Source organism: Tachyglossus aculeatus, chromosome 3, assembly GCF_015852505.1.
Source record: "Tachyglossus aculeatus isolate mTacAcu1 chromosome 3, mTacAcu1.pri, whole genome shotgun sequence".
Classification (NCBI taxonomy): domain Eukaryota; kingdom Metazoa; phylum Chordata; class Mammalia; order Monotremata; family Tachyglossidae; genus Tachyglossus; species Tachyglossus aculeatus.
Window position 1 is genome coordinate 63,778,357 of NC_052068.1, and position 27,922 is coordinate 63,806,278.

Here is a 27,922-nt window from a genome sequence, read left to right on the forward strand (position 1 = left end):
TAGGAAGCACTTAACAAATGCCACGATTACTATTAGTAGTATTAGGCACATTCCCCACCCGCTAAGCTCAGGTCCTAAGTGAAAAGTCACGGCTCGTACTGGGTGACACCCACTGCCATAGGCCGCACTCTGCTTCCTCAAGTGCCAAGCCGGTTTTCCGATGGCCAACGTTGGGCCAGTGCAGAGCCAAAGCTCAAAGCCTTTGGAAGATGACTAAGAACACTCCCAGAGCGAGTCTGCTTAGCCCCCGGGAAAGTGTCCGACCTCTCTCATTTTTCCTAGGTGCACCCTAGAGTGGATGGCTTGGCTGCCTATCCTTACTGCTGCCAGGTACTGTGCAGCCCTTGCCAGCCAAAGTGGGTATTTTTGGGGTTTTTTTGTTTTTTACCCCTTGCGGGAGTGGAGAAACACCTCAGATTAGTCGGCGACCGAAGGAGAACTTGATTGATTTTTGTGGCACCCGAGGGGAGAGCCCCTCAGGGGCAGGAGTGGCTGCCAGAGTGCATCTGGCTGAGGCCGGCAGGGCAGCGGCCTTGTTCTTCTGTCGTTCCCTCCCAGCTCCCTCTGCCCTCACCTGAGGTTGGCTTTTTTTTTTTCCACCCAGGGGATGACGCCCAGTTTGAGATGGATATCTGATGGCCCCGCGAGGGACCGAGGAGCAGCGGCAGACCCCAAAACCCCTGTCTACCCGATTCGGCGAGTGGGATCGATGACTGAAAAGACACACGAGGCCGCCGCAGCGCTCTCCATCACAGCCGCCACCTTCCCCTCCAGGTGCCAAAGGATAGACCGGCTCCCCCACCGCCATCTCCCTGGTTCTGCTCTCCTTCCCTCCTCGGTCCGCTCCCGAGGAACCAAGAGGCCCAAGGAGGAAGAGCTGCTCCCTCCGGCCTCTCCCCAGTCTGCGGCAACCGGTCAGCTCTGCGTACAAGGCTGAAAATCTACTGTCGTCGCCAGTCGTGTCTCAGTTGCTCTCGACGGCAGGGTTGGCTGGGGGTGGTGGGGGCTGGGTCTGTGGGTCTGTCGGGCTCCGTATTCATCCGGACCCTTCCACCCGGTCCCGCCCTCGCCACACTTGCCTCACAGGTGCGGAGCCGAGCCCCATCCTGGCCTCCGGGTATTTTTGCATTTTGAATTTCCAAGACCATCAGGTGACGTGGAAGAGCCGAGATTCCGCCGCTCACCTCTCGTCCATGTCCTGCCCAGAGAGGCAGAACCCTCGCTTGCCCCCAACCCCTTCTGTCCTGGAACACTCCACTGCTGAGCGCCCACCTGTGCCCCCTCCCTTGCCACCCTCCCTCCCTCCAGGTGCTGCGCTCCCTTCCCGTCGCCGCCTTCCGACTTCCTTCCCCTCCCCAATCCTCTCCCCCTCGGGGGAAACGGTTTTAACTTAGTATCTAGAGCGAACCCTCATGATCCTCCCTTCCCTGCCCACCCCCAAACTCCTGCCTGCAGATACTTAGCCCTTTACTCCCCAGAACCGATCGTGCGACTCTAGTCTTCCCCGAGATAGAGGAGCGGGTCTGATGTCGGTCTGGGGTCGCTGCCGGGGCGCCCGCTCCAGGTCGGAGCCTGGTTTGAGAGACCCGTCTCGGGTCGGTCAGGCGCCGTTCGGGAGCCCGAGTTGGGGCTCCGCACCCTGCAACGTCAAGCGGGTCAGCCCACGCTTTCCTCCTGCGGTCTCCGGTGCCCAGGGTGACGGGAGTTTTGTAATTGACACTGCGACTGGTCCTCAAGGGGACCTCTCCATGTCCCCATTTCTGTGAAGAGTGTGGCGACGTAGTCTCTTTCATTCTCACGCTCTCTTTTTCTGTCTCCAAATCATTCTCTCCTCTCTCCCCAGAGTTCCCCACTCTTTCTCAGCCAGTCCTCTCCCATGCCATCAAGGCTACCTTACTGGGATTTGGTGTCCACTCCCCTCACTCCCTAGGAGAGGCACTCGCCTAGGAGTGAGGCTATATTTTTTTGAGATGCTGACAGACGTTTTTTTCTAGAGATATTTTCAGTCCAAATCAGGACAGCAACTGTTTTTAAGGGAACTTTTTCCAGGGGTAGGGAGAGAACCGGACTCTCTGTGGGACAGGCGACCGAAACTTCCCCTCCGGCCCCTCTCTGCAAAGCTGTAGGGCGATCTCCCATCTAACCAGGTTTCCCCGTGTCCTTGACTGTAAGCGTACTCACTTTTTCCCCCTGACATGATGTGCACGTCCTGCCTTCTGAACCAACCAGCCAGAGCTGCATAGTCATAGCCGGAGCGGGTTTAGTGAAGGCCCGCTCCTTTCTCGTCCTCCCCGTTGCTTCCCGCCGAGTCTCCCTCTTCTCACGTCTTCCGTGTTTAACTGGGTTTCCCCTCCTTTTCCTCCTCAGCCTCCCCTTTCCTTTGGCCCTAGAGCTGGCTCGATGTGGATTTGGGAAGTTATGATGCCATATGACAATTCTCACCAAGCTTAGTACCAGGCAGGGCCTCTCAGATCCCAGGATGAGGACTCACAGGCCACCTCAGGTGAAAAAGGAACTCGTTCCTTTTTCTTTGGAGCAGTGATAACGTGGAAGTGGATACTCAGCACATGGTCAGCGTTCAGTAAGTTCCATTGATAGAATAGGCAGTTGGGGACCAGGGCAGGTGGCTTGTCTATGGAACTCGATTCTGTTTTTTACTTGAAAACGTGAACAGTTTGAGGAGCGCGATCTTTCCATAATGGTGATGGGTTTTGGGGGAATAAGCTTGATCGGCAGGGAGTGCTTGAGTCTGAGCGTTTAGAAGTGAACGTTTCTATAAGGGAAAAATGGTATCTTTTGCTCCATTTTAATGAAACCCCATCAAAGTGCTGCTTCACTCTCTAGTAAAATGAAGGCAGCTCTGTGACATTTTTCCCCCCCAAGTGTGCTCTATTTAAGAGGTCATGGGGATCCCAGCCCACCATCAAAAAATGAGTCTTTTCATCCGTTAAATCTGGCCCAAGCCAGCCAGCCTCCCTGCTGCCCCGTGGGCGACGCAGAGAAACTCCGGCGCTTTGGGCTCTAGTGCTGACAGGAATGAAAACTTGGCTCGGGGCGGGTGAACAGCGATAAGGTTTCACATCACAGGAGGCCCTGGACTGTTCCACAGTGCAGACCCTTTTTTTTCATTCATTCAATCGTATTTGTGGAGCGCTTACTGTGTGCAGAGCACTGGACTGAACGCTTGGAAAGTACAATTCAGCAATAAAGAGTGACAATCCCCATCCCTGGCCTGGCCAGGACACTTCCAGCCCACCTCTGGTCCCAGCATGAGAGTACATTGGTCATATTTTCTCGGCGTTTGGCCCGTGTAATAATAATAGTAGTGATAGTAGTAGTAATAGTAGTGTTTGTTGAGCGTCCACTTGGTGCGGTGCACCGTATTAGGAGTTCGGAAAGTACAGAATACGGTCCAGAAAGCTAGCCACAAAAATTGCCCATCAGCTGGAGACATTTTGACTTCCGCAATTTTGAGCTTCCTTTAAAAATCAAAACGAAACAAAAAAACCCTCAGGGCACGAGTCCAACTTTGTCACACAGTCGAGAAGTTCAAAACGTGGCATTTGAGCAGCAGAGGGGTCATCCAAAAGCTCCGGTGACTTTCCAGTGCTCGAATGCGGTGTCGGTGTGTTCAAGATCAGAGATTGAACCAAAATTCATTCATTCATGCAATCGTATTAATTGAGCGCGTCCCGTGTTTAAAGCACTGTAGTAAGTATTTGGGAGAGTACAATATAACAAGAAACAGACACATTCCTGCCCACTGATTCCTGCCATCGGTAGCCCCTTACTATCTGTAAGAGCCCTCTGTCTCCTTCCAAAGGTTTTTTGGTGGGGGGCTGGGTGACGGAGGGTTTTTTTTTAGTTGTGTTCATTTAGAAACTGATTATCTGTGCCTCTGGAGACATTTGCGGGGAGTCTTCTTGAGAAGCGATTTTCCCCCTCCTCCTTCTCCCAGTGCCAGCACGAAAGCCATTATCGGACTGCGGACTCCTCGGGGAACGGGCTTTGCCTTTGGGGGTTCATAGGACCCAGCCGCATCCTGCCCCGAACTCCTCATCTCTGGAGAACTGGGCCCCGGGTGGGATCGGCCAAGGAGTCTTCGAACAGCGAGCTCGAGGCAGGCCTGCGGGGTGACCAGTGGCTAGTGAAAAGAGCACCAGCAGTCAGTCCGTGACCAGGCTTTCTGCGGGCACTCAGCAAGCAGAGACATTCTTTCTTCCCCCTTTGTCTCCATCTCATCCCAGCCGGCTAGATTCCCATTCCCCTTTTATCTTTGGAGACCTGTGGCAACTTCTGGGAGTGGGTTCAGAGCTGCTCGCAGGGGGCCTCCCCCGAGTTTAGGCTGCCCGTGGCCACCTGGGCTACGTGGGACACGGGCGAGGCCGTCTAGGTCGGATTCATTGTCTGGCCAGCCCAGGGGCAGCGAAGGACCAGAGAAACTTTGTGGTGGTTGCCCTTCCTCAGGTTTTCTGACACCCCCTAACTTTTCCTTGTAATAATCCATCGGGGGCTTATCCCATCAGGAATTTGCCTAGGCCTATTTTGAATTTCTCACTACTTTGTACCTTGCCAATTGTGGAAGGTTCCTTGCTTGTGAGAACAGAGCGACCCTGAATTCAATCCCACTGGACAAAAAACTCCTACTAGAGGGCAGGGATAGTGTCCAGCTGTGTTGTACTCTCCCAAGGGCTCAGTACAGTGCTCTGCACAAAGGAAGCGCTCAGTCAATACCATTTTTCAACCGAGTCTTGATCTTGGGTGTATTCGCGGCATTGCCTTGATAAGGGCCAAGGAGTTCACTTTTGCCAATCTGTTGACCACCGGCCCCTTCTGTTTTGCAACTGCAGTGAACCCCCCAAAGTAATCAAATAATGAAGAAAGAAATGTCAGGATTGAAACTGTAGTTTGTCTAGGTACCCTTGGGTTCAACAGTCATCCTTTTAAACTTGATTTTTATTTTGAAGGGGTGGGGCCACCAGAAGAGACAAAAATGTGTGGGAGCCATCCGCCCCAACAGCCGCCCCGAAAAGGGACTGGAGGGCGGGGGAGAGGGTTCATTCTTGCCCTTGAGACCCCCCAAAGAGTTTGTGCTTTTCCTCTCTGGATTTTTCTCGGTCAGATGAAAAGTGGTTGGTAATGTAGTGCTGTGCACACTAGTAAGCACTCAGTAAGTACCGTTGATAATAAATACCATTGATGCTAGGAGGAGTTATTCCAACCACCCAAGCATTTGGAACCTGGCTTCAGGTGTGGGCTTCCACTGACCCTTTTAAAACAGGCCTCAGTTAGATGCACCCTGGCATTAGCGGGGCTGCTTCATCCGGCCGCTCTACTAGGAAACTAACCCCAGAGTGGTCTGCCGTTTCATTTGGAGGGAGGGAAGGAGGAAGGGATTAGGAGCAGGGCCTGGTGGGCCTGCTTCAGCGTCAGTCTTCCAGAGTCCAGCCCCCTGGGGCTCGGGCAGTAGTAGACACTAGAGCCTTTGTGGCAACCAACACCAGTCGTCTCTCTCCCTCGCTCTTTCCCCCAAGTTGTGTCTTTGGCATCATGTCCCTCACTGATGCTTTGGGCTCCCAAGCTTCAGGAAAATGGTACCATGGCCCTTGTAATAGGAAAAAAAGTATGTTCATATATTGAATAATCTCAATCTGCCTGGCTTGGCCTTGCAGTGTCCTACCCTCGGGACCCCACGAAGGTACGGACACAGCATCCATCTTTCAGAGCAGGGGAGTCTTCCTACCCCTGTCTGGGCTTCCCCGGCTTCTGGGCCCCTAGGGCGTGGGCAGCCGACGACGGGTCATCCTATCGACCTGCATAACCCAATCACCCAACCCCAATTCTTGTCTAGGAGGGAAGCGGGATACGTTTTTAAAGGGATATCGGCATTATGTGGTGGGGGACGTTTTTTCTTCAGTTAAGATTGAAATTGGAAGCAAGTCGGCCGGAGAGCTTTGATTTTGCGGATCGGAGGCCTGAGAAGAGCAAGGCACAGTACCTCAGCTCACCTAAGTGGGCTTGGGATGAGGCTGTGGATTTCGCACCCACCCCCCCTCAACTTTTGAAGCAACGGTGGCCGCAGCAGGGGGCAAAAAAAAGTTGTTCTTCCTGGTGCCTGCTTTAAAGATCTCCCTCCTGTCAACGCAGTGAAGGCTTTTTGGGTGTTTTTCTTCTTGGGAGTTGGAACCCTTCTGAAGCTGTTGGGGACATTGTGGTAGTCTCAAAACATCAGGCCTGAGGCCTCTAGGGATCTCTCCTTTCCCCAGACTGCAGGCTGTAGCTGGTACAAAGAAGTTTTTATATCTTATTTATTTTCCCAACCGTCTTCCCTGGGGGATGATAACTCCTTCCCATAGAAGTCGATCGCTTCAGTCGAGGCTCAGGCCGCTGCGAGTTCCTCGGTAAGACTTAACTTCCGGCCAGTCTTTAAAGGAACCTCTAGCAGACCACCCTGCTCTGTCTCCGGTGCCAAAACGGGGCACTCGAGGTCATAAAAAAGTGTGACCCAGGTGAAACCAGTTCCCAGGATATCTAACTTCACTCTGCCCCTCGTCCCGAGGACTTGGCAGGTGGAGAGATGCTGCAATGCTCGATAATCATCTGGCCGAATTGAATCCTTGAAGGGAAATCTTCACTTCGGCCCGAGAGCACTGGTGCTTGAAACTGAAGCTGCCCCGGCCTCGGGAAATTGAGTGTGGCAAATCCGTTCTAGCAGTCAGTGACGATCCTCCCCAATCCCGTACACCCCCGCTCGCCAAACCCCTGTTGTTTTTCCTTTATGTTGCAGCTCCGTCCCCACCCCACAACCGAGGCGTATTTACTTGAAACCGGTGGAGCAGAGAGGGTGCAAAGTGGAGGGGAAATTAGGGGAGGAGGAGGAAAGGTCCTGTGTCCAACCTGATTGTCTTGTATCTACCCCAGCGCTTAGTACGGTGCTTAGCACAGAGTAAGCGCTTAATAAAGGCCATCATTAAAGGTTTTGCATGTGACGTCCTTTGGGAGGAAGGGGCGCCCACTCATCACCCCGGTGTGTCCGCATTATTACGCGATGATGATCCAGTGCCTTTCCGCACCTTTCTGTCTCCATCCGGTGAAGCAAGCGTGGAGGGGTCCCTGAGAGTGTCTCTCACCCGGGGCCCACCAGCCTCTCTCGGGAACCCATTTTCAGCTTGCTTTCAACAATTTTTATTAAAAGAAAAAAGGGTCCCCATCCTTCCATGCCTTCCGTGCCCTCCCCCTTTCCGGCGTCGTTTTGAAAAGGAAACGGGGGGGCTGCCTGGGTGATCTTTCAGGCAGTTTTTAGGCAATTCTGTGTGTGTATGTTGGGGGTTTTTTACTGTCCTTCAAAACAAACAGGAGTTTGGAAATGGGGGTTGGGGGGAGGTGGGGAGCTCTCACCAATGGTTGCTGTTACTGTTAGATCAATAAAGATCTCAACTCTTCACTTGGTGTTGAGTTTTTGTGGGTGTTGGGTGTTCCTCAGCTGCCAGAGAGCGCAAATGGAGGGTGCTGCTTGAGGAGTTTGGCTGCTAGTAAAAACCAGTGAGCTATTTCCCTCTGGAAAAGCGGATCCTCCCACTCCCCACCCAAGCAACCATGCCATCCCGTAGCAAACGTCGCCCAGCTGCCAACTCAGAATATCCTCTGGCTGACAGGATGATGAAGATCGTGTTTTCCTGCCGGAGTGACTTGTCGAAGCCCGAAGGCCCCCAGCGATGCTGGAAACGAGGCCCCTTTCCACTGGAATATCATTTGAGACGGAAAAAGCAGCGCTCCAAGATGGTCCTGATTGTGGAGCCTTATGCCCTTTAAATTGGCCCTGCTGTCTCCTCAGCAGACAGGGCTCAGCTAGAAGGGCCAGCGGGCCGGGGCCTGCTCTCCTGTTGAAAGGGATATGCCCTCGGTGGAGGGGATGGGATTTTTTTGCCCCGCCTCTCCTGGAAATGACTCCAAGGCCGGCCTTGACCTCGTCATATCTGGAAGAAGCAGCGTGGCCTGATGAGAGGAGCACGGGAAGAGACCTCGGTTCTCATCCCGGTTCCACCGCCTGCCGGGCTGGGTGACCTTGGACAAGTCACTTTACGTGCCTTGGTGTCCACATCTATAAGATGGAGGTGAGACACCTGTTCTCCCTGGCCTAGGGGCCATCTGAGATGATCGCCTTGCAGCGTGGCTCGGTGGAAAGAGCCTGGGCTTTGGAATCAGAGGTCATGGGTTCAAATCCCGGCTCCGCCAATTGTCAGCTGTGTGATTTTGGGCAATTCACTTCACTTCTCTGGGCCTGTTACCTCATCTGTAAAATGGGGATTAAAACTGTAAGTCCCCCGTGGGACAACCTGATCACCTTGTAACCTCCCCAGCGCTTAGAACAGTGCTTTGCACATAGTAAGCGCCTAACAAATGCCATCATTATTATTACTTGAGTGCTTAGAGCAGTTCTTGACACGTAAGCGCTTAACACCCCCATTAATTAATTCTGGGATCTTAAAGAAGCCGGTTGGATGGGAAGCTCAGTGGGACTGATCTCTCCCCTACTGCCATTCTTGCCTCAGCGAAGGGGACATCTCGTGTCCTCAAAATGAGCCACGACCTTCGGCTGTTCAGCTGGGGCCCCCCTGCTTGGTCAGACCACGTCTGTCACTGGGAATGTGAGTTCCCTGGGCCAACAGACTCACTGTAAACACTGCCACTGGCTGTGGCCAGAAATAAACTGACCTTTCCTTCCTTGTCTCAAGCCGCAGAAGTATTGCCCCGCCTCTCCTGGAAATGACTCCAAGGCCGGCCTTGACCTCGTCATATTTGGAAGAAGCAGCGTGGCCTGATGAGGTCTGGTCAGTGATGCCCTGGGAGCTTGTTGACCACATTCATTCATTCAATTGTATTTATTGAGCACTTACTGTGTGCAGAGCACTGTACTGACCACATCCACCCCTGAATCCAACAGAACTCCTTACAGTTGGCCTTAAAAGCACTGTCACCTTGTACCTTCCTATGTCACCGTGCTGCTCTCCTCCTGCAACCCAGCCCACACGCTTCACTCCTCTACTGCCGACCTACTCTCAGCGCTTAGAACAGTGCTTTGCACATAGTAAGCGCTTAACAAATGCCATCATTATTATTATTATTATTATTACTCACTGTACCTCGGAACTCTTCTATCTCGTTGCCGACCTCTCACCTCACCCATGTCCTGCCTCTGGTATGAAATTGCCTCCTTCATACCTGACAATAACTCTCCCCCCCTTCAAACCTTTATTGAAGGCCCATCTCCACCAAGAGGCCTTCCCTGATTAAGCCTTCATTTCAACTTCTCCTGCTCCCTTCTGTATTGTCCTACTTGCTTCCTTTATTCACCTCTCCCTCAGCCCCACAGCGCTTACGTACGTATCTGTAATTTTTTCATATGAATGTGTGTCTTCCCCTCTAAGACTTCAAGCTTGTGGGCAGAGAATATGTCTACCAACCCGGTTATATTCTCCCAAGTGCATCGTATATTGCGCTGCACACCGTAAGGTCACAATAAATATGATTGATTAATTGAAGCCACCCTGGGTGTTGCAAAACCACCAGAATTTGACTCAAACGTTTTTGGATTTGTCCCTGAATAGTGAAGTGACTTTGCTCCACTCTCTATATGTTGCCAACTTTTACTTCCCAAGCGCTTAGTACAGTGCTTTGCACACAGTAAGCGCTCAATAAATATGATTGATTGATTGATCGATCGATCTTGAGGGGGCCACCCTGGCCTGGCCCAGCCCACCCCTGACATACATCTGAATCCTTGAGTTCGACCCATTCCCCAAATTTCCAGAGGCCCCTTCTGAGTAGCCACTGCATAACTATGCTTTAGCCGACTCACAAAACCCATATAAGAGGGTTTTTTTGTGATATTTGTTAAGTGCTCACTATGTGTCACTAAGCACTGGGTAGATAGAAGCTTATCAGGATGGACACAGTCTGCGTCCCATGTAGAGGCTCTGTCTTAATCCCTATTTTACAGATGAGGTAACTGAGGCACAGAGAAGTGAAGTGACTTGCCCAAGGACATACAGCAGAAAAGTGGGAGAGCTGGGATTAGAACTCAGATCCTTCTGACTCATTCATTCATTCAATCATATTTATTGAGCAAATACTGTGTGCGGAGCAGTGTACTAAGCACTTGGGAAGTAGTCCCAGGCCTGTGCTCTAATAATAATGATGATAGCATTTATTAAGCACTTACTATGTGCAAAGCACTGTTCTAAGTGCTGGGGAGGTTAACAAGGTGATCAGGTTGTCCCATGGGGGGGCTCATAGTCTTCATCCCCATTTTCCTGATGAGGGAACTGAGGCCCAGAGAAGTGAAATGACTGGCCCAAAGTCACACAGCTGCTAAGTGGTGGAGCTGGGATTTGAACCCATGACCTCTGACTCCAAAGCCTGGGCTCTTTCCACTGAGCCACGCTGCTTCTCAGATTTGGGGTTTATGGATCATGGGTGTCGGGTGTGCAGGTAAGGTCAGTTAATCCTCATCTGTAAAAGGGGGATGAAGAAGACTGTGAGACCCCTGAGGGACAACCTGATCACCTTGTAACCTCCCCGTGCTTAGAATAGTGCTTTGCACCTAGTAAGTGCTTAACAACTACCATTATTATTATTAATGCCCTATCGAATGAATTTATGACACAGCAGCTGCCACTATCCCAGACTGAGCCCCCTCCTTCCTCTCCCCCTCCTTCCCCTCTCCATCCCCCCGCCTTACCTCCTTCCCTTCCCCACAGCACCTGTATATATGTATATACATTTGTACGTATTTATTACTCTATTTTACTTGTACATATTCTATTTTATTAATATGTTTTGTTTTTTTCTCTGTCTCCCCCTTCTAGACTGTGAGCCCACTGTTGGATAGGGACCATCTCTCTATGTTGCCAACTTGTCCTTCCCAAGCACTTAGTCCAGTGCTCTGCACACAGTAAGTGCTCAATAAATACAATTGAATGCATGAATGAATGAATCAAAACACTGTGTGTGTCGGGAAAGGGCAGGGGAGAGGCCATGGGTACTAGTCGGGGCTGTACTAGCCTGTCCTAAAGTCCCCTCCTAACTCCCAAGGGATGGATGACAGAACAAATAAGTCAGAGGCTGCCACTATGGGCAGGTGTGGCTCAGTCTGACCCGTGGGAGTTGGCTGCAAAGTTGCCTATCAGCCTGGATAATCAATCAATCGTATTTATTGAGCACTTACTGTGTGCAGAGCACTGTACCAAGCGCTTGGGAAGTACAAGTTGACAACATATAGAGACAGTCCCTACCCAACAGTGGGCTCACAGCAGACTTATGGGCTTGGCTATGTGACACTCTTAGAAAGTGGGTAAGGCCTCCTCCTAAATGCCAATGCAGGTACCTAAACCAGAGCTGGAGTGGAGTCCTGCGGTCCTCTCGGGACTGCCCCGGGTCATCATCATCATCAATTGTATTTATTGAGCGCTTACTGTGTGCAGAGCACTGTACTAAGTGCTTGGGAAGTACAAGTTGGCAACATATAGAGACGGTCCCTACCCAACAGTGGGCTCACAGTCTAAAAAGGGGAGACAGAGAACAAAACCAAACATACTAACAAAGTAAAAAAAAATAGAATGGATATGTACAAGTAAAATAAATAAATAAATAGAGTAACAAATATGTACAAACATATATACATATACACAGGTGCTGTGGGGAAGGGAAGGAGGTAAGATGGGGGGATGGAGGGGGGACAAGGGGGAGAGGAAGGAAGGGGCTCAGTCTGGGAAGGCCTCCTGGAGGAGGTGAGCTCTCAGCAGGGCCTTGAAGGGAGGAAGAGAGCTAGCTTGGCGGAGGGGCAGAGGGATTGGGGGCATTCCAGGCCCGGGGGATGATGTGGGCCGGGGGTCGACGGCGGGACAGGCGAGAACGAGGTACGGTGAGGAGATTAGTGGCGGAGGAGCGGAGGGTGCGGGCTGGGCTGGAGAAGGACAGAAGGGAGGGGAGGTAGGAGGGGGCGAGGGGATAGACAGCCTTGAAGCCCAGGGTGAGGAGTTTCTGCCTGATGCGCAGATTGATTGGTAGCCACTGGAGATTTTTGAGGAGGGGAGTAACATGCCCAGAGCGTTTCTGGACAAAGACAATCCGGGCAGCGGCGTGAAGAACCCGGGTCAGAACCAGGCGGGACTCTGGAATTGGAGAAGCCACGGTGCTTTCTTTCCGCTGGGCAGAGGGGGGCCTGTCCCACCCCCGTACTCAGCAGGTCTCTACCTGTTCATGTTCTTCTAGACTGTGAGCCCACTGTTGGGTAGGGACCGTCTCTATGTGTTGCCAACTTGTCCTTCCCAAGCGCTTAGTCCAGTGCTCTGCACACAGCAAGCGCTCAATAAATACGATTGAATGAATGAATGAATGAATGAATGTCAGTGCAGGACAGGATAATCAATGTGGTATTTGTTAAGCACTTACTATATGCGACAAAATTTCCCAAGCACTTAGTACAGTGCTCTGCACACGGTAAGCACTCAATAAATACGATTGAATGAATGAATGTACTAATCACAGAGGTAGATAGGAGATAATCGGGGCCCCGCATAGAGCTCACAGTCTGTGTAGGCGGGAGAATGGATATCGAATCCCCAGTTTGCAGATGAGGGAATCGAGGGGCACAGAGAAGTGAAGTGGCTTTCCCAAGATCACACAGCAGGCAGGATTAGAACCCAGGTCCCAGGTCTGTGCTGTTTCCGCTGGACTGTGCTGCTTCATCTTCACCATTTCTGGACCCCTGCTGCAGGGCTCCGTGGACTCCACTCTTTCCAACTCCAGGAGCCGATGAGGCCGGGTGTGAGCGGGCCCAAGCCCGACGAAGAAGAGTCTGAGGACGAAGCCAACACACCAGGCCAGAAGCCAACAACACGGTTCCTTTCGGGGAGCGGAGCGGGCCATGGGGCAAGTCCACATCTCAAAAGAGAAGTCGTGTGGCCTAGTGGATAGAACATGGCAATTAACCAATTCTAGCCTGTGAGCCCGCCGTTGGGTAGGGACCGTCTCTATATGTTGCCAACTTGTACTTCCCAAGCGCTTAGTACGGTGCTCTGCACACAGGAAGCGCTCAATAAATACGATTGAATGAATGAATGAATGAATGGCAGTGCAGGACAGGATAATCAATGTGGTATTTGTTAAGCACTTACGATATGCGACGAAACTTCCCAAGCACTTAGTACAGTGGTCTGCACACAGGAAGCGCTCAATAAATACGATTGAATGAATGAATGAATGAATGAATGTCAGTGCAGGACAGGATAATCAATGTGGTATTTGTTAAGCACTTACGATATGCGACGAAACTTCCCAAGCGCTTAGTACAGTGCTCTGCACACAGTGAGAGCTCAATAAATACGATTGAATGAATGAATGAATGAATGAAGGTCAGTGCAGGACAGGATAATCAATGTGGTATTTGTTAAGCACTTACGATATGCGACGAAACTTCCCAAGCGCTTAGTACAGTGCTCTGCACACAGTGAGAGCTCAATAAATACGATTGAATGAATGAATGAATGAATGAAGGTCAGTGCAGGACAGGATAATCAATGTGGTATTTGTTAAGCACTTACGATATGCGACGAAACTTCCCAAGCGCTTAGTACAGTGCTCTGCACACAGTGAGAGCTCAATAAATACGATTAAATGAATGAACACAGCCCTGGAAGTCAGAAGGACCTGGGTTCTAAATCCCTGCTCCACCGCTTGTCTGCTGTGTGACCTTGGGCAAATCGCTTCGCTTCTCTGGGGCTCAGTGACCTCATCTGTAAAATGGGGATTAAGACGGTGAGCCTGTAGCCTGTGTCCAACCTGATTAACTTGTCTCTACCCCAGCACTTACTACAGTGCCTGGCGCATAGTAAGTGCTTAACCAATACCATTATAAAACAAATTAAATAAAAAAGCACCACAAAAGTAAACTCAGCCACCCTGCCTCACCCCAAGCGGCTAACCAAACTAATGATGATGATGATGATGGCATTTATTAAGCGCTTACTATGTGCAAAGCACTGTTCTCATGGTGTTCCTCTTAGCTGCCTTGAAGAAACAGCTGGATACAGGAGCTACACTAATAATATGATGCTAATATTAATAGTGGTATTTATTTAGCACTTAACTAAGTCCCAAGCACTGTATACTAAGCACCAGGATAGATACAATGCATGTTAATTGGATACAGTCCCTGTCCCACATGGGCCTCACATTATAATAATAATAATAATAATGTTGGTATTTAAGCACTTACTATATGCCAAGCACTGTTCTAAGCGCTGGCGTAGATACAAGGTCATCAGGTTGTCCCACGTGGGGCTCACAGTCTTCATCCCCATTTTACAGATGAAGGAACTGAGGCCCAGAGAAGTGACTTGCCCAGAGTCACCCAGCTGACACGTGCTTAGTACAGTGTACCGCACAAAGTTAGCACTCAATACATATGATGGATTTATTGATTGAGGGAGAACGAGTAGTTTATCCCCATTTCCCAGATGAGAAAACGGAGACACAGAAAAGAAAAGTAATAATAATGGGCGGTACTATGTACCAGGCACTGTACTGAGCCCTGGTATGGATACAAGCAAATTGGGTTGGATACGGTCCCCGTTCCACGTGGGGCTCACCGTCTTAATCCCCATTTTGCAAATGAGGTAACTGAGGCACAGAGAAATGACTTACCCAAGGTCACCCAGCAAGCAAGTGGCGGAGCTGGAACTAGAACCCAAAGTTCCCCGACCGCCAGGCCCGGGGTCTTTCCACAAGGCCGCACTGTTTCCGCGGGAACAAGCTTCGTGGAAGTTTTCCCATGCCAACCCCCTAAGGAAACGTCCCTTGGTGTCAGTCGCCACCCCTCCTGGCCACCCGTCCCTCTGACAAGCGCTTAGTACAGTGCTCTGCACAAAGCAAGCGCTCAATAAAAACGATTGATTGATTGATTGACGAACCAAGGCGCCCTGGGAACTGAGAAGACAGCAAAAGATTTATTGTAACGGGCAAAGCAGGAGCCAGGCCACTGAAAACTACCATGGTAGCAGCTAGACAGTAGCCCCCACCCCCCCATCCTCCATAGCCCACTTCAGCCTTACTACCTCTCCTTTCTGCCTTTGCCACAAAAGCAGGAACGCCTCCCGTGCCAGCCATCCCCTCCGCCCGCGTTTCCAGGCACCTAAAAGTCACCGGCAGCGGACGCCGACGATCTCCTCCGGACTCTGAGCTCGTCGTGGGTGAGGAATGTGTCCGTCTGCTGTTCCGGTGTGCCCTCCCGAGCACTTGTAAGCGCTCAATAAATACGTTCGAATGAATGAACCTCCGGGGCCGGCCCTTCCGTCGGTGGTAGTCGCTTAAATCCGTGGCTGGCGGGGCGGGGAGCAACAGGCGGGTGGTGTCGGATACCTTTGGTCGTTACGGCGGGCTGGTTTCCTTCCCCCTAATCCGTGCTTCCCAATAGTTCCCAAGGAAATAAATATTTATTTATTTATTTTACTTGTACCTATCTATTCTATTTATTTTATTTTGTTAGTATGTTTGGTTTTGTTCTCTGTCTCCCCCTTTTAGACTGTGAGCCCACTGTTGGGTCGGGACTGTCTCCAATTTGTACTTCCCAAGCGCTTAGTACAGTGCTCTGCACATAGTAAGCGCTCAATAAATACGATTGATGATGATGAAATATCGGAGGGAGCATTGACTGCCACTCTGATAGGCAGGTGAATAACCGGTGTCCTCTCTGCCCCGCGGTGCCAGAAAAAAAAAATCCTGTTCCTTTCCAGACGGACGAGGCTTGAGGATCCCGTAGAGGATTTCGAGACTGTGAGCCCGCTGTTGGGTAGGGGTCATCCGTATATGTTGCCAACCTGTCCTTCCCAAGCGCTTAGTCCAGTGCTGTGCACACAGTAAGCGCTCAATGAATAGGATTGAATGAATCCCCGACCTAGTCCTGGCCCGGAACCCCGGGCCCAGCGCGGGCGGGAGGTGATGGAGTCCAGCCACGTCTCCGGGGCCGCGTGGCCCAAGATCATCCCCGATCCCGGTCTCCCCGCCTCCTTCACTGGCATCCGCACTCCTCCACGATCATGTCTTCGTGGTGGCCCAGGAGGACTTGGTCGCCTTCCAGGTACAGCATGCTCATGGGCCTCGTCTTCACGGGGGTGCAGCAGGTGTTGGGGACCAGGTTGGGGTGATAGTACTTAAGCATGCTCTAGAGGGGAGACAGAAGGCCGGGGAAGAAGGGGTCAGTCACGGCCCTTGCGGCATGGGTGGGTCGTTAACCCGTGAGAAAGGAAGGGGAATTAGCCAAGAGGAAGAGCAGCACCTGTATAGGATAATAATAATAATAATAATAATAATAATAATAATAATAATAATAATAATGTTGGTATTTGTTAAGCGCTTACTATGTGCAAAACACTGTTCTAAGCGCTGGGGGAACACAAGGAGATCATCATCATCATCATCAATCGTATTTATTGAGCGCTTACTATGTGCAGAGCACTGGACTAAGCGCTCGGGAAGTACAAATTGGCAACATATAGAGACAGTCCCTACCCATTTTACAGGTGAGGGAACAGAGGCACGGAGAGGTGAAGTGACTACCCCAAGGTCACACAGCGGACGTGGGGGAGGCGGGATTAGAACCCATGGCCGTCTGTAGCTTCTCCAGTGCTCCCCGGGACGGCTGGGCCTATGCAGGTCGGCTCAGAATGGAGCCCGTGGCATTTGTGCCGTCATTATTATTATTATTATTATTATTATTATTATTATTATTATTATTATTTGGGGTTAGGGCACAGGCAAACTCCTTGAGCAAAGTGAAGGGATGGCTCTATGTGCCCTCACCCCCCCTCTTAAAAATAAATAATGATGATAATAATAATGCTGGTGTTTGTTCATTCGTTCAGTCGTATTTATTGAGCACTTACGGTGTGCAAAGCACTGTACTGTGTGTACTATGAGTACAGGCACTGTACTGTTACAGGCGCTGGATGTAAGATGATCAGATTGGACAGAGTCCCTGTCCCACCTGGGGCTCACAGTCATCAATCGTAATCAGTCTTAATCCCCATTTTACAGATGAGGTAACTGAGGCCCAGAGAAGGGAAGTGACTTGGTCAAGGCAATACGGCAGACAAATGGGGGAGGCAGGATTAGAACCCACGGCCGTCTGTAGCTTCTCCAGTGCTCCCCGGGACGGCTGGGCCTATGGAGGTCGGCTCAGAATGGAGCCCGTGGCATTTGTGGGTAGGGCACAGAAAAACTCCCTGAGCAAAGTGAAGGGATGGCTCTATGTGCCCTCACCCCCGTCTTAAAAATAAATAATGATGATAATAATAATACTGGTGTTTGTTCATTCATTCAGTCATATTTATTGAGCACTTACTGTGTGCAAAGCACTGTACTGAGTGCCTGGGTGAGTACAATACAACAATAAACATATGTTCCCTACCCATAACGAACTTACAGTCTAGTAATCAATCAATTGTATTTATTGAGCGCTTACTGTGTGCAGAGCGCTGTACTAAGCGCTTGGGAAGTACAAGTTGGCAACATATAGAGACAGTCCCTACCCAACAGTGGGCTCACAGTCGTGCCGGGCACTGTACTGTTACAGGGGCTGGAGGTAAGATGATCAGGTTGGACAGAGTCCCTGTCCCACATGGGGCTCACAGTCTTAATCCCCATTTTACAGAGGAGGTAACTGAGGCCCAGAGAAGGGAAGTGACTTGGTCAAGGCAATACGGCAGACAAGTGGCAGAGCCGGGATTAGAACCCAGGTCCTCTGATTCCCAGACCTGTGTTCCGCCCACTAGGCCATGCAGCTTCTCTTTCTCTTAACTGAGTCCTCTAAGTCTGCAATGTTCAGGATGATGGTTATAATAGTAATAATGACAATGAAGACAATAATAATAGTACTTGTTAATTGCTTACTATGTGTGGTGAACTATACTAGTCATTGGGGTAGATATATAAATTAATAATGTCCCTACCCCAAAAGAGGCTCACAGTCTAAGTTAGAGGGAGTAGGTTTAATCCCCATTTTCATAGATAAGGAAACCGTGGCAAAGTTAAGTGACTTGCCCAAGGTCTCATAGCAGACCAACGGCTGAGCTGGGATTAGAATCCAGGGCCTTTGGCTCCCAGATCCACCTATTTTCTCACTAGGACCCTGCTACCCAACTCTAAGGGTCTTCAGAGTGGCCACTCAATAATAATAATAATAATAATAATAATAATAATAATAATAATAATAATGGCATTTGTTAAGCGCTTACTATTGCAAAGCACTGTTCTAAGTGCTGGGGGCGATACAAAGGGACCGTCTCTATCTGTTGCCAACTTGTACTTCCCAAGCGCTTAGTACAGTGCTCTGCACACAGTAAGCACTCAATAAATACACTTGAATGAATGAAATGAATGAATACAAGGTGATCAAGTTGTCCCACGGGGGGCTCACAATCTTAATCCCCATTTTCCAGATGAGGTAACTGAGGCTCGGAGAAGTGAAGTGACTTGCCCAAGGTCACACAGCAGACATGTGGCGGGGCCGGGATTCGAACCCCTGACCTCTGACTCCAAAGCCCGGGCTCTTTCCACTGAGCCACGCTGCTTCTCTGGGCCTCAGTTACCTCATCTGTAACCTGTTCACCTGTCTCCATGTTTAGTTTTGTTGCCTGTCTCCCCCTTCTAGACTGTGAGCCCGCTGTTGGGTAGGGACCGTCTCTATATGTTGCCAACTTGGACTTCCCAAGCGCTTAGTACAGTGCTCTGCACACAGTAAGTGCTCAATAAATACGACTGAATGAATGAAAGACTTGGGGCAAATCACTTCACTTCTCTGGGCCTCAGTTACCTCATCTGTAACCTGTTCACCTGTCTACACGTTTTGTTTTGTTGTCTGTCTCCCCTTCTATCAATCAGTCAATCAATCGTATTTATTGAGCGCTTCTAGACTGTGAGCCCATAGTTGGGTAGGGACCGTCTCTATGTGTTGCCGACTTGTACTTCTCAAGTGCTTAGTACAGTGCTCTGCACACAGTAAGCGCTCAATAAATATGATTGAATGAATGAATAACAATTATTATTATGATGATGATATTTTTTAAGTGCTTAACTATGTGCCAGACACTGCCAGGAGCTGGGGTGGATATAAGCAGATCAGAGTGGACTCAGTCCCTGTCTCACGTGGGGCTCACAGTCTTAATCCCCATTTGACAGATGAGGTAACTGAGGCCCAGAGAAGTGAAGTGACTTACCCAGGGTCACATAGCAGAGAAGTGGCGGAGCCGGGATTAGCACCCGTGACCTTCTGACTCCAGGCCCGTGCTCTATCCCCTACGCCATGTCACTTTTCATTCATTCATTCAATCGTACTTATTGAGCGCTTACTGTGTGCAGAGCACTGTACTAAGCGCTTGGGAAGTCCAAGTCAGCAACATATAGAGGCGGTCCCTATGGGCTCACAGTCTAGAAGGGGGAGACAGACAACCACACAAAACGTATTTTAGAAAGGGACTGTAGATTGTAAGTGACTATAAGGTCAGTGTGGGCAGCGAGCATGTCTTGCAGTCTCCCAAGCATTTAGTGCAGTGCTCTGCATGCAGTAAGTATTCAATAAATACAATTGATTGATTGATTGATTGATCGATGGGGGCAGGAAACGTGAGGCTAGGTGTGTTCCCTTTTAGACTGAGCCCACTGTTGGGTAGGGACTGTCTCTATATGTTGCCAACTTGTATTTCCCAAGTGCTTAGTACAGTGCTCTGCACACAGTAAGCGCTCAGTAAATACGATTGATTGATTGATTCCCTCCCACTCTAAAAACAATGCCGTCAGATTAGCCACTAGGGGGCCTCTTACCCCAGAATAATAATAATAATAGTGCTTTTTTTAAGCGCTTACTATGTACGAAGCACTGTTCTAAGCGCTCGGGGGCATACAAGGTAATCAGGTTGTCCCACGTGGGGGCTCACAGTTTTAATCCCCATTTTACAGCTGAGGGAACTGCGACGCAGGGAAGTGAAGTGACTTGCCCACGGTCACACAGCTGAGAAGTGGCGGAGCAGGGATTCGAACCCACGACCTCTGACTCCCAAGCCCGCACTCTTTCCACAGAGCCACGCACCTGAGTCTGGGAGGTCTGAGGATCTTGGGGGCAGTCACTTTAGCCTAGATACTGACGGCAATTGTGGTACTTGTTAAGCACTTTCTATGTGTCAAGCTCCATACAGAGCAATCAATCAATCAATCGTATTTATTGAGCGCTTACTGTGTGCAGAGCACTGTACTAAGCGCTTGGGAAGTACAAGTTGGCAACATATAGAGACAGTCCCTACCCAACAGTGGGCTCACAGTAGGTACGGTATAATCAGATCAGATATATTTCCTGCCCCACACAAAGCAGGAGGGAGAACGGGGTGTTTCACCCCCATTTTACAGATCAGGAAACCGAGGCAAGATAATAATAATAATGATGGCATTTGTTAAGCGCTTACAATGGTATTTAAGTGCTTACTCTGTGCCAGGTGCTGTAGTAAGAGTTGGGGTGGACGCAGGACAATCGGGTTGGACACAGTCCCTGTCCCACGTGGGGCTCACGGTCTTGATCCCCATTTTGCAGGTGAGGTAACTGAGGCACAGGGAAGTGAGGGGACTTGCCCAAGGTCCCACAGCGGATAAGCGGCGGAGCCGGGATTAGAACCCAGGTCCTCTGACTCCCAGACGTGTGCTCTTTCCACTAGGCCATACTGCTCTTTTAGAGGCAGGATATTGGGCTATGTGGACCACTTCTTACTTTTTTAAGAGCCCGTTCAGACCTTAGCGTGGCATTGAGGTGAAATATTTGAACCCATGAGCCAGGTCATGGGTTCAAGTCCCGACCACCAATCGTCAGCTCTGTGACTTTGGGCAAGTCCACTTCACTTCTCTGTGCCTCAGTTACCTCATCTTGACCCAACTGAACCACCAAACAAGACCCGGGATTATAATAATAATAAGAACAATAATTGCACTTGTTAAAAGCTTACTATGCAGTAAACACTAGTAGCTACAAGATAACAGGCCAGACACAGTCCCTGCCCAACATTGGACTCACAGTCTAAGTAGGTAGCATGGCCGAGCGGTCTAAGGCGCTGGATTTAGGCTCCAGTCTCTCTGGGGGTGTGGGTTCGAATCCCACCACTGCCACATATTCTTTGCCCCCTCCTTCCCCTCCTCATCCCCTCTGCCTTACCTCCTTCCCCTCCCCACAGCACCTGTATATATGTATATATATTTGTACGGATTTATTACTCTATTTTATTTGTACATATTTATTCTATTTATTTTATTTTGTTAATATGTTTTGGTTTGTTGTCTGTCTCCCCCTTCTAGACTGTGAGCCCGCTGTTGGGTCGGGACCGTCTCTATATGTTGCCAACTTGTACTTCCCAAGCGCTTAGTCCAGTGCTCTGCACACAGTAAGTGCTCAATAAATACGATTGAATGAATAAATGCATGCCCCGCACATAACAGCAAATATTTAATAAATAGGGAAGCAGCCTGGCCTAGTGGAAAGAGCTCAGGCTTGGGAGTCCTAATCCTGACTCCTCCTCTTGTCTGCTGCGTGACCTTGGATGAGTCGCTTGACATCCCTGTGCCTCAGTTCCCTCATCTGTAAAATGGGGATAAAGACTGCGAGCCCCACGTGGGACACATGCTGTGTCCATCCTGATAAGCTTGTATCTACCCAGTACTTCATACCTTCATACAGTCCCTGGCACATTGTAAGCGCCTAAGACATACTGTCAACTGATTGATTGATCGACTGACTCATCCAAGATCGGAGTAGTCGGAGGGCAAAGAGAGGGAGGTAGTTACCCGCCTGGCATATTGTAAGTGCTTAAGACATACTATCGGTTGATTGATCGATCGACTGACCCATCCATCGAGAATCAATCAATCGTATTTATTGAGTGCTTACTGTGTGCAGAGCACTGCACTAAGCGCTTGGGAAGTACAAGTTGGCAACATCTAGAGACAGTCCCTACCCAACAGTGGGCTCACAGTCTAGAAGGGGGAGACAGAGAACAAAACCAAACACATTAACAAAATAAAATAAATAGAATAGATATGTACAAGTAAAATAAATAGAGTAATAAATATGTACAAACATATATACATATATACAGGTGCTGTGGGGAAGGGAAGGAGGTAAGATGGGGGGATGGAGAGGGCGAAGCAGTGTGGCTCAGTGGAAAGAGCACATTCTTTGGAGTCAGAGGTCACGGGTTCATATCCCGGCTCCACCAATTGTCCGCTGTGTGACTTTGGGCAAGTCACTTCACTTCTCTGGGCCTCAGTTCCCCCATCTGTAAAATGGGGATTAAGCCTGTGAGCCCCCCGTGGGACACATGCTGCGTCCATCCTGATTAGCTTGTATCTACCCAGTACTTCCTACAGTCCCTGGCGCCTTGTAAGCGCTGAAGACATACTGTCGATTGATTGATCGATCGACTGACTCATCCAAGATCTGAGTCACGCAGATCTCGTAACCTCCCCAGCGCTTAGAACAGCGCTCTGCACATAGTAAGGGCTTAATAAATGCCATTATTATTATCCAATCAATCAATCAACCGTATTTATTGAGCGCTTACTGTGTGCAGAGCGCTGTACTAAGCGCTTGTGAAGTACAAGATGGCAACATATAGAGACGGTCCCTACCCAACAGCGGGCTCCCGGTCTAAGCAGCCGGAGGGCAAAGAGAGGGAGGCGGTTACCTGGATGTAAGCGTGGTTGGTGGGTTTGAATTCCTCTCCCAGCGGGTTGGGACAGATGCCCTCACAGCGGTAGGCGTTGTACTGCTTGGGGTAGATGACCCATTTACTCCAGCCGACCTGACTGAAGTCCACGTGGAAGTTCACCCTCCGGCAGCGGCCGCTGGCGCCGCTGACGGCCTCTTCCTTCTCGTGGCGCCGGTGTCTCTTGAACTTGTCCCGGAGAAGCCTGGCCCCCCGGGCCCTCTGGGAGGTCTCCGCTGCCCTCAGTAAGGGGGAGCCGCCCAAGCCGCTCTGCTCCTTAGACGGGTTCGAGTGCAGCATCAGCAGCACGTCGGAGGCCGGGCCGGCCGGCCGGCGGGGCTCGCAGTCCCGAGCCGTCTCCTTCCCCCTGGCCGGCGTCCCCTCCCGGGGGCCGGACTGGCCGAACCAGTCGGAGAGGGGCCCGGTCACCTCCAGGACCGTGCCGTTGGGGGTGACGCTGACGTGCGAGGGAGCCAGGATGGACCGGCCCAACAGGCGACGCTCCCGGCAGGAGTCCGGGCCGCTCTCTCCGTCCCGTTTGGGCTGGTGGAAGATCTCCACCAGGAGTGGTTTCGGGGCCTCCTGGCTCAGGAGGGCGAGCAGCGGGGACGTCAGGCCCGGGGACGTCAGCCTCAACTCCGCCATCTCCAGCTCCTCCGCTTGGTTGATGAAAGAGAAATCAAAGGCGAAAGCCCATCTCCGCTCTCCCAGTTCCATCCCTAAGCAGAAAATAATAAAAATAATGATGGTATTGGTTAAGCACTTACTACGCACTGGGGTGGACACAAGCAAATCAGGCTGGACAACAGTCCTCGGCCCACGTGGAGCTCCCGGTCTCAATCCCCATTTTACAGAGGAGGTAACTGAAGCCCAGAAGGGAAGCGACTTCTGGCAAGAAGTCGCGACTTGCCCAAGGTCACACAGCAGACAAGTGGCAGAGCCAGCGTTAGAACCCATGACCTTCTGACTCTCAGGCCTGTGCTTTGTCCACTATGCCAAGCAAAGGAGAAGCGGCGTGTCTCGGTGGAAAGAGCGCGGGCTTTGGAGTCCAAGGTCGTGGGTTCAAATCCCGGCTCTGCCAGTTGTCAGCTGGGTGACTTTGTGCAAGTCACAACTTTTTCCGGGTTTTCGGTGTGGCCCACGGGGGGAGCTGGAGCCGCCGGAGTTGGGAATAATAATAATAATAATAATAATAATAATAATAATAATAATAATAATAATGGCATTTGTTAAGCGCTTACTAAGTGCAAACCACTGTTCTAAGCGCTGGGGTGGATACAAGGTGATCAGGTTGTCCCACGGGGGGCTCACAGTCTTAATACCCATTTTACAGATGAGGGAACCTATATGTTTGCACATATTTATTACTCTATTTTATTTGTACATATTTATTCTATTTATTTTATTTTGATAATATGTTTTGCTTTGTTGTCTGTCTCCCCCTTCTAGACTGTGAGCCCACTGTTGGGTAGGGACCGTCTCTATATGTTGCCAACTTGGACTTCCCAAGCACTTAGTACAGTGCTCTGCACTTAGTAAGTGCTCGATAAATACAATTGAATGAATGAATGAATGAATGAACTTCTCTGTGCCCCAGTTCCTTCATCTGTAAAATGGGGATGAAGACTGTGAGCCCTCCGTGGGACACCCTGATCACCTGGTAACCTCCCCAGACTTTAGAACAGTGCTTTGTATGTAATAAGCACTTGAGAAATACCATCATTATTTTTATTATTATTAGAAAGACAACAAACATGCAGGTAGGGGGAGAGTCAAGAAAGCAATGTCTGCCTCATCTTGGACAACCTCGCAAACACGGGTCCCCGTTGCATCCTTCAAGATGGTGGAGTCGGGCCATTAGACTGTGAGCCCACTGTTGGGTAGGGACTGTCTCTGTATGTTGCCGACTTGTACTTCCCAAGCGCTTAGTACAGTGCTCTGCACACAGTAAGTGCTCAATAAATACGATTGATTGATTCACATCCAACCACTGGAAAGGTCCAGGGCAGGACCCTTCTGACCAGGGTGGTGGGACAGAGCTGCAGGACAGTGCAGTGACTCAGTTGCAATTCCTCTGGTGGCTGTTGGCATCTCTTGAAGGGGTGAGGAGGGGGAAGAAGAAAGAAGAAGAAGAAGAAGAAGAAGAAGAAGAAGGGAGGAGGAGGAGGAGGAGGAGGAGGTGAGGGAGGAGGAGGAGGAGGAGGAGGAGGAGGAGGAGGAGGAGGAATAATACTTCCACTATCCCCACCACATCTGAGAATTGATTCTTCTAAGCTCCTCCCCAAGCTCCAGTCTGTAACCCCAAAAAGCCAGTGTTGGCCATAGGGGTACTGGCACTCAACAGCTTGATCGTGGCTCAGTGGAAAGAGCCCGGGCTTTGGAGTCAGAGTTCAGGGGTTCAAATCCCAGCTCCGCCAATTGTCAGCTGTGTGACTTTGGGCAAGTCACTTCACTTCTCTGGGCCTCAGTTACCTCATCTGTAAAATGTAGACTGTGAGCCCCCCGTGGGACAACCTGATCACCTTGTAACCTCCCCAGTGCTTTGCATATAGTAAGTGATTAATAAATACCATCATTATTATTATTATTATTAACTACTAGGGCCAGAGGTCACAGCGTGGCCTGTTGGAAAAAGTCTGGGCCTAGGACCTGGGTTCTAATTCCTCCTTCCCCCAGTTGCCTGCTGCGTGACTTTGGGCAAGTCACTTAATCAATCATATTTCTGGAGCACTTACAGTGTGCAGAGCCCTGTGCTAAGCGCTTGGAGCAGAGGAAAAGGGTGGGGGCTCAGTCTGGGAAGGCCTCCTGGAGGAGGTGAGCTTTCAGTAGGTCTTTGAAGGGGAGAAGTGTGCTAGTTTGGCGGATGTGAGGAGGGAAGGCATTCGAGGCCAGGGGTAGGACTTGGGCCAGGGGTCGATGGTGGGACGGGCGAGAATGAGGCACAGTGAGAAGGCTCCCAAGCACTTAGTACAGCGCTCTGCACACAGTAAGCGCTCCATAAATGCCACTGACTGAGAGATTAGTCCCTTCCCACTCACCTTACCCTTTCCCCTCTCCCCCACCTTTCTGCCACCTCATAGCCTTGAACCCACAGCTAAGGGGAGGCATCCAGCATGCTTAGTGGGGAGAAATAGCTTGGACACTGAGTTAATCACAAAATAGTGTGACCACAGCAGAGTTCCTCTCTTAGAAGATCCTTTACTGGTCCCAGTCCTCAAAGGGGCTGTGCGAAATTAGGTGTTTATGGGCAGGAACACTCAGGAAGTGACTAAGGGAAAATGTTTCCTTGTACATTTGCAAGTCTGAGCAGACTGCATTCAGGAAGGAGGGGATGATGTGCAGCATGATAATAATAATAATAATAGTAGTTTGTGATATTTGTTAAGCTCTTACCATGAGCCAAGCGTCGTACTGTTAGGAATAAAACGGTCTCGCGGCTCAGCGGGATCTGTCCAACAGTACTAAGCCCTGGAGTGATATAATCAGGATAATCAGGCCCCACACGGGGCTCACAGTCAAAGCAGGAGGGAGAACAGGTAGTGAATCCCCATTTTGCAGATGAGATAACTGAGGTATAGGGAAGTTAAGTGACTGGCCCACAGTCAAACAGCAGACAAGTGGTGGAGCCCGGATAAGAACCCAGGTCTTTATTCTATTTATTTTATTTTGTTAGTATGTTTGGTTTTGTTGTCTGTCTCCCCCTTCTAGACTGTGAGCCCACTGTTGGGTAGGGACTGTCTCTATGTGTTGCCGACTTGTACTTCCCAAGCGCTTAGTACAGTGCTCTGCACACAGTAAGCGCTCAATCAATACGATTGATTGATTGATTCAGTCCCAGGTCTGTGCTCTTTCCACTAGGCCACACAGCATCTTACCAAATATCTGAACTCTATTAGCATAGGGTTTTAGTTGGCTTAATTGAGAAGTCTTCAACAATGGGATTGAAGACTGCTACCTCCCAGTCTTTTAGTAAGCCTGGGAGTCCCTCAACTTCTTCCGAAATCTTCCAAGATCTCCCTTTCCCCAAGATGAAGTTTCAGAGTTCAAAGTTCAGAGTTCAGAGTTCAGAGGAGCAACTCCAATGTCAATATGATTCTCAAACACAGTGCACTGTCCAGCTCTCTCGTTTCTCCTTCCTCCTACTGCCTTTGCTAGACGTGGGCAGAGAATCGAAGAGGAAATGGTGACTCCAGTCAGCACCTTTTTCTTCCCTCTAACAGTTCTGGGTAAGACTATCGAAGAGTCGGGGTCGAAATGGCTAGAAAGGAGGTTTTTCCTTTATCTGTGCTCTTTCTTCAATTATCCAGGCTAGCAGGCCCTCCTCGACACTGATAATAGAGAGTGGACTGCACAGGTTGGGTGAGCCCGCTGTTGGGTAGGGACCGTCTCTATATGTTGCCAACTTGGACTTCCCAAGCGCTTAGTACAGTGCTGTGCACACAGTAAGCGCTCAATAAATACGATTGAATGAATGAATGGAGGTGTGAATGTGAATGCTTGGAGTCTGGGGTCCTTTAATAGCATCTGACATCCCAAGCATGGAAAAGAGAGTCATTCATTCCTGGACTTCCTCCCCCACTCCCGCCTCCCCCCACCCAGCAGACCAACTGCTTAATCCGATAACCCCTTCCTTCTCCCTGCTGCTCTCAGACACTTATCCCCCAATAACCCCTTTCTTATTTCACTCCCACCCCAATCACACTTTCCCACAAAACAGTCTGGTTAACTCCCCCGCTACACTGTAAGCTCCCGTGCAAGGAACCCGTCTACCAACTCCGTTGTATTATTATCTCCCGATCAAGTAATCAATCGATGGTATTTACTGAGTGCTTACTATGTGCAGAGGATGGTAGTAAATGCTTGGGAGAGTAATAATAGTAATAATGATAGCATTTCTTAAGCACTTACTATGTGCAAAGCACTGTTCTAAGCGCTGGGGAGGATACAAGGTGATCAGGTTGTCGCACGGGGGGGCTCACAGTCTTCATCCCCATTTTACAGATGAGGTAACTGAGGCCCAGAGAAGTTAAGTGACTTGCCTAAGGTCACACAGCTGACAATTGGCAGAGCCTGGATTTGAACCCATTACCTCTGACTCCCAATCCCGTGCTCTTTCCATTGGTTAA

At 50.1% G+C, this 27,922-nt stretch overlaps 2 protein-coding genes and 1 non-coding gene across 3 annotated transcripts in view; 2 read left to right on the top strand and 1 right to left on the bottom strand.

The window, feature by feature from the left end:
* EIF4EBP2 (eukaryotic translation initiation factor 4E binding protein 2) overlaps window positions 1-7,444 on the top strand; it is a 50,568-nt gene extending 43,124 nt beyond the window's left edge. The window contains exon 3 of the mRNA XM_038743398.1: window positions 605-7,444. Coding sequence (XP_038599326.1) covers window positions 605-636 — 32 coding nt within the window. The 3' untranslated portion in view covers window positions 637-7,444. The remainder of the gene's footprint in view (window positions 1-604) is intronic.
* An 8,625-nt stretch (window positions 7,445-16,069) lies between these two features.
* Window positions 16,070-23,513, bottom strand: NODAL (nodal growth differentiation factor). The gene is made up of 2 exons (XM_038743399.1): window positions 22,776-23,513; window positions 16,070-16,222 (listed from the first exon to the last, which is right to left on the bottom strand). Exons 1-2 carry the CDS (start codon window positions 23,511-23,513, stop codon window positions 16,070-16,072), a joined length of 891 nt encoding a protein of 296 aa, XP_038599327.1.
* On the top strand, window positions 21,123-21,204 carry TRNAL-UAG. Its single transcript has one exon. It is a non-coding gene; the product is annotated as a tRNA-Leu (tRNA).
* Window positions 23,514-27,922: the final 4,409 nt, after the last annotated feature.

Bases quoted from the DNA above. Each gene is read 5' to 3' on its own strand.
- NODAL (XM_038743399.1), bottom strand. From the start codon at position 23,513: ATGGAACTGGGAGAGCGGAGATGGGCTTTCGCCTTTGATTTCTCTTTC. The intron at 16,223-22,775 runs GTAACCGCCTCC...TCTCCCCTCTAG, and splicing joins CCAACCACGCTTACATCCAG to AGCATGCTTAAGTACTATCA.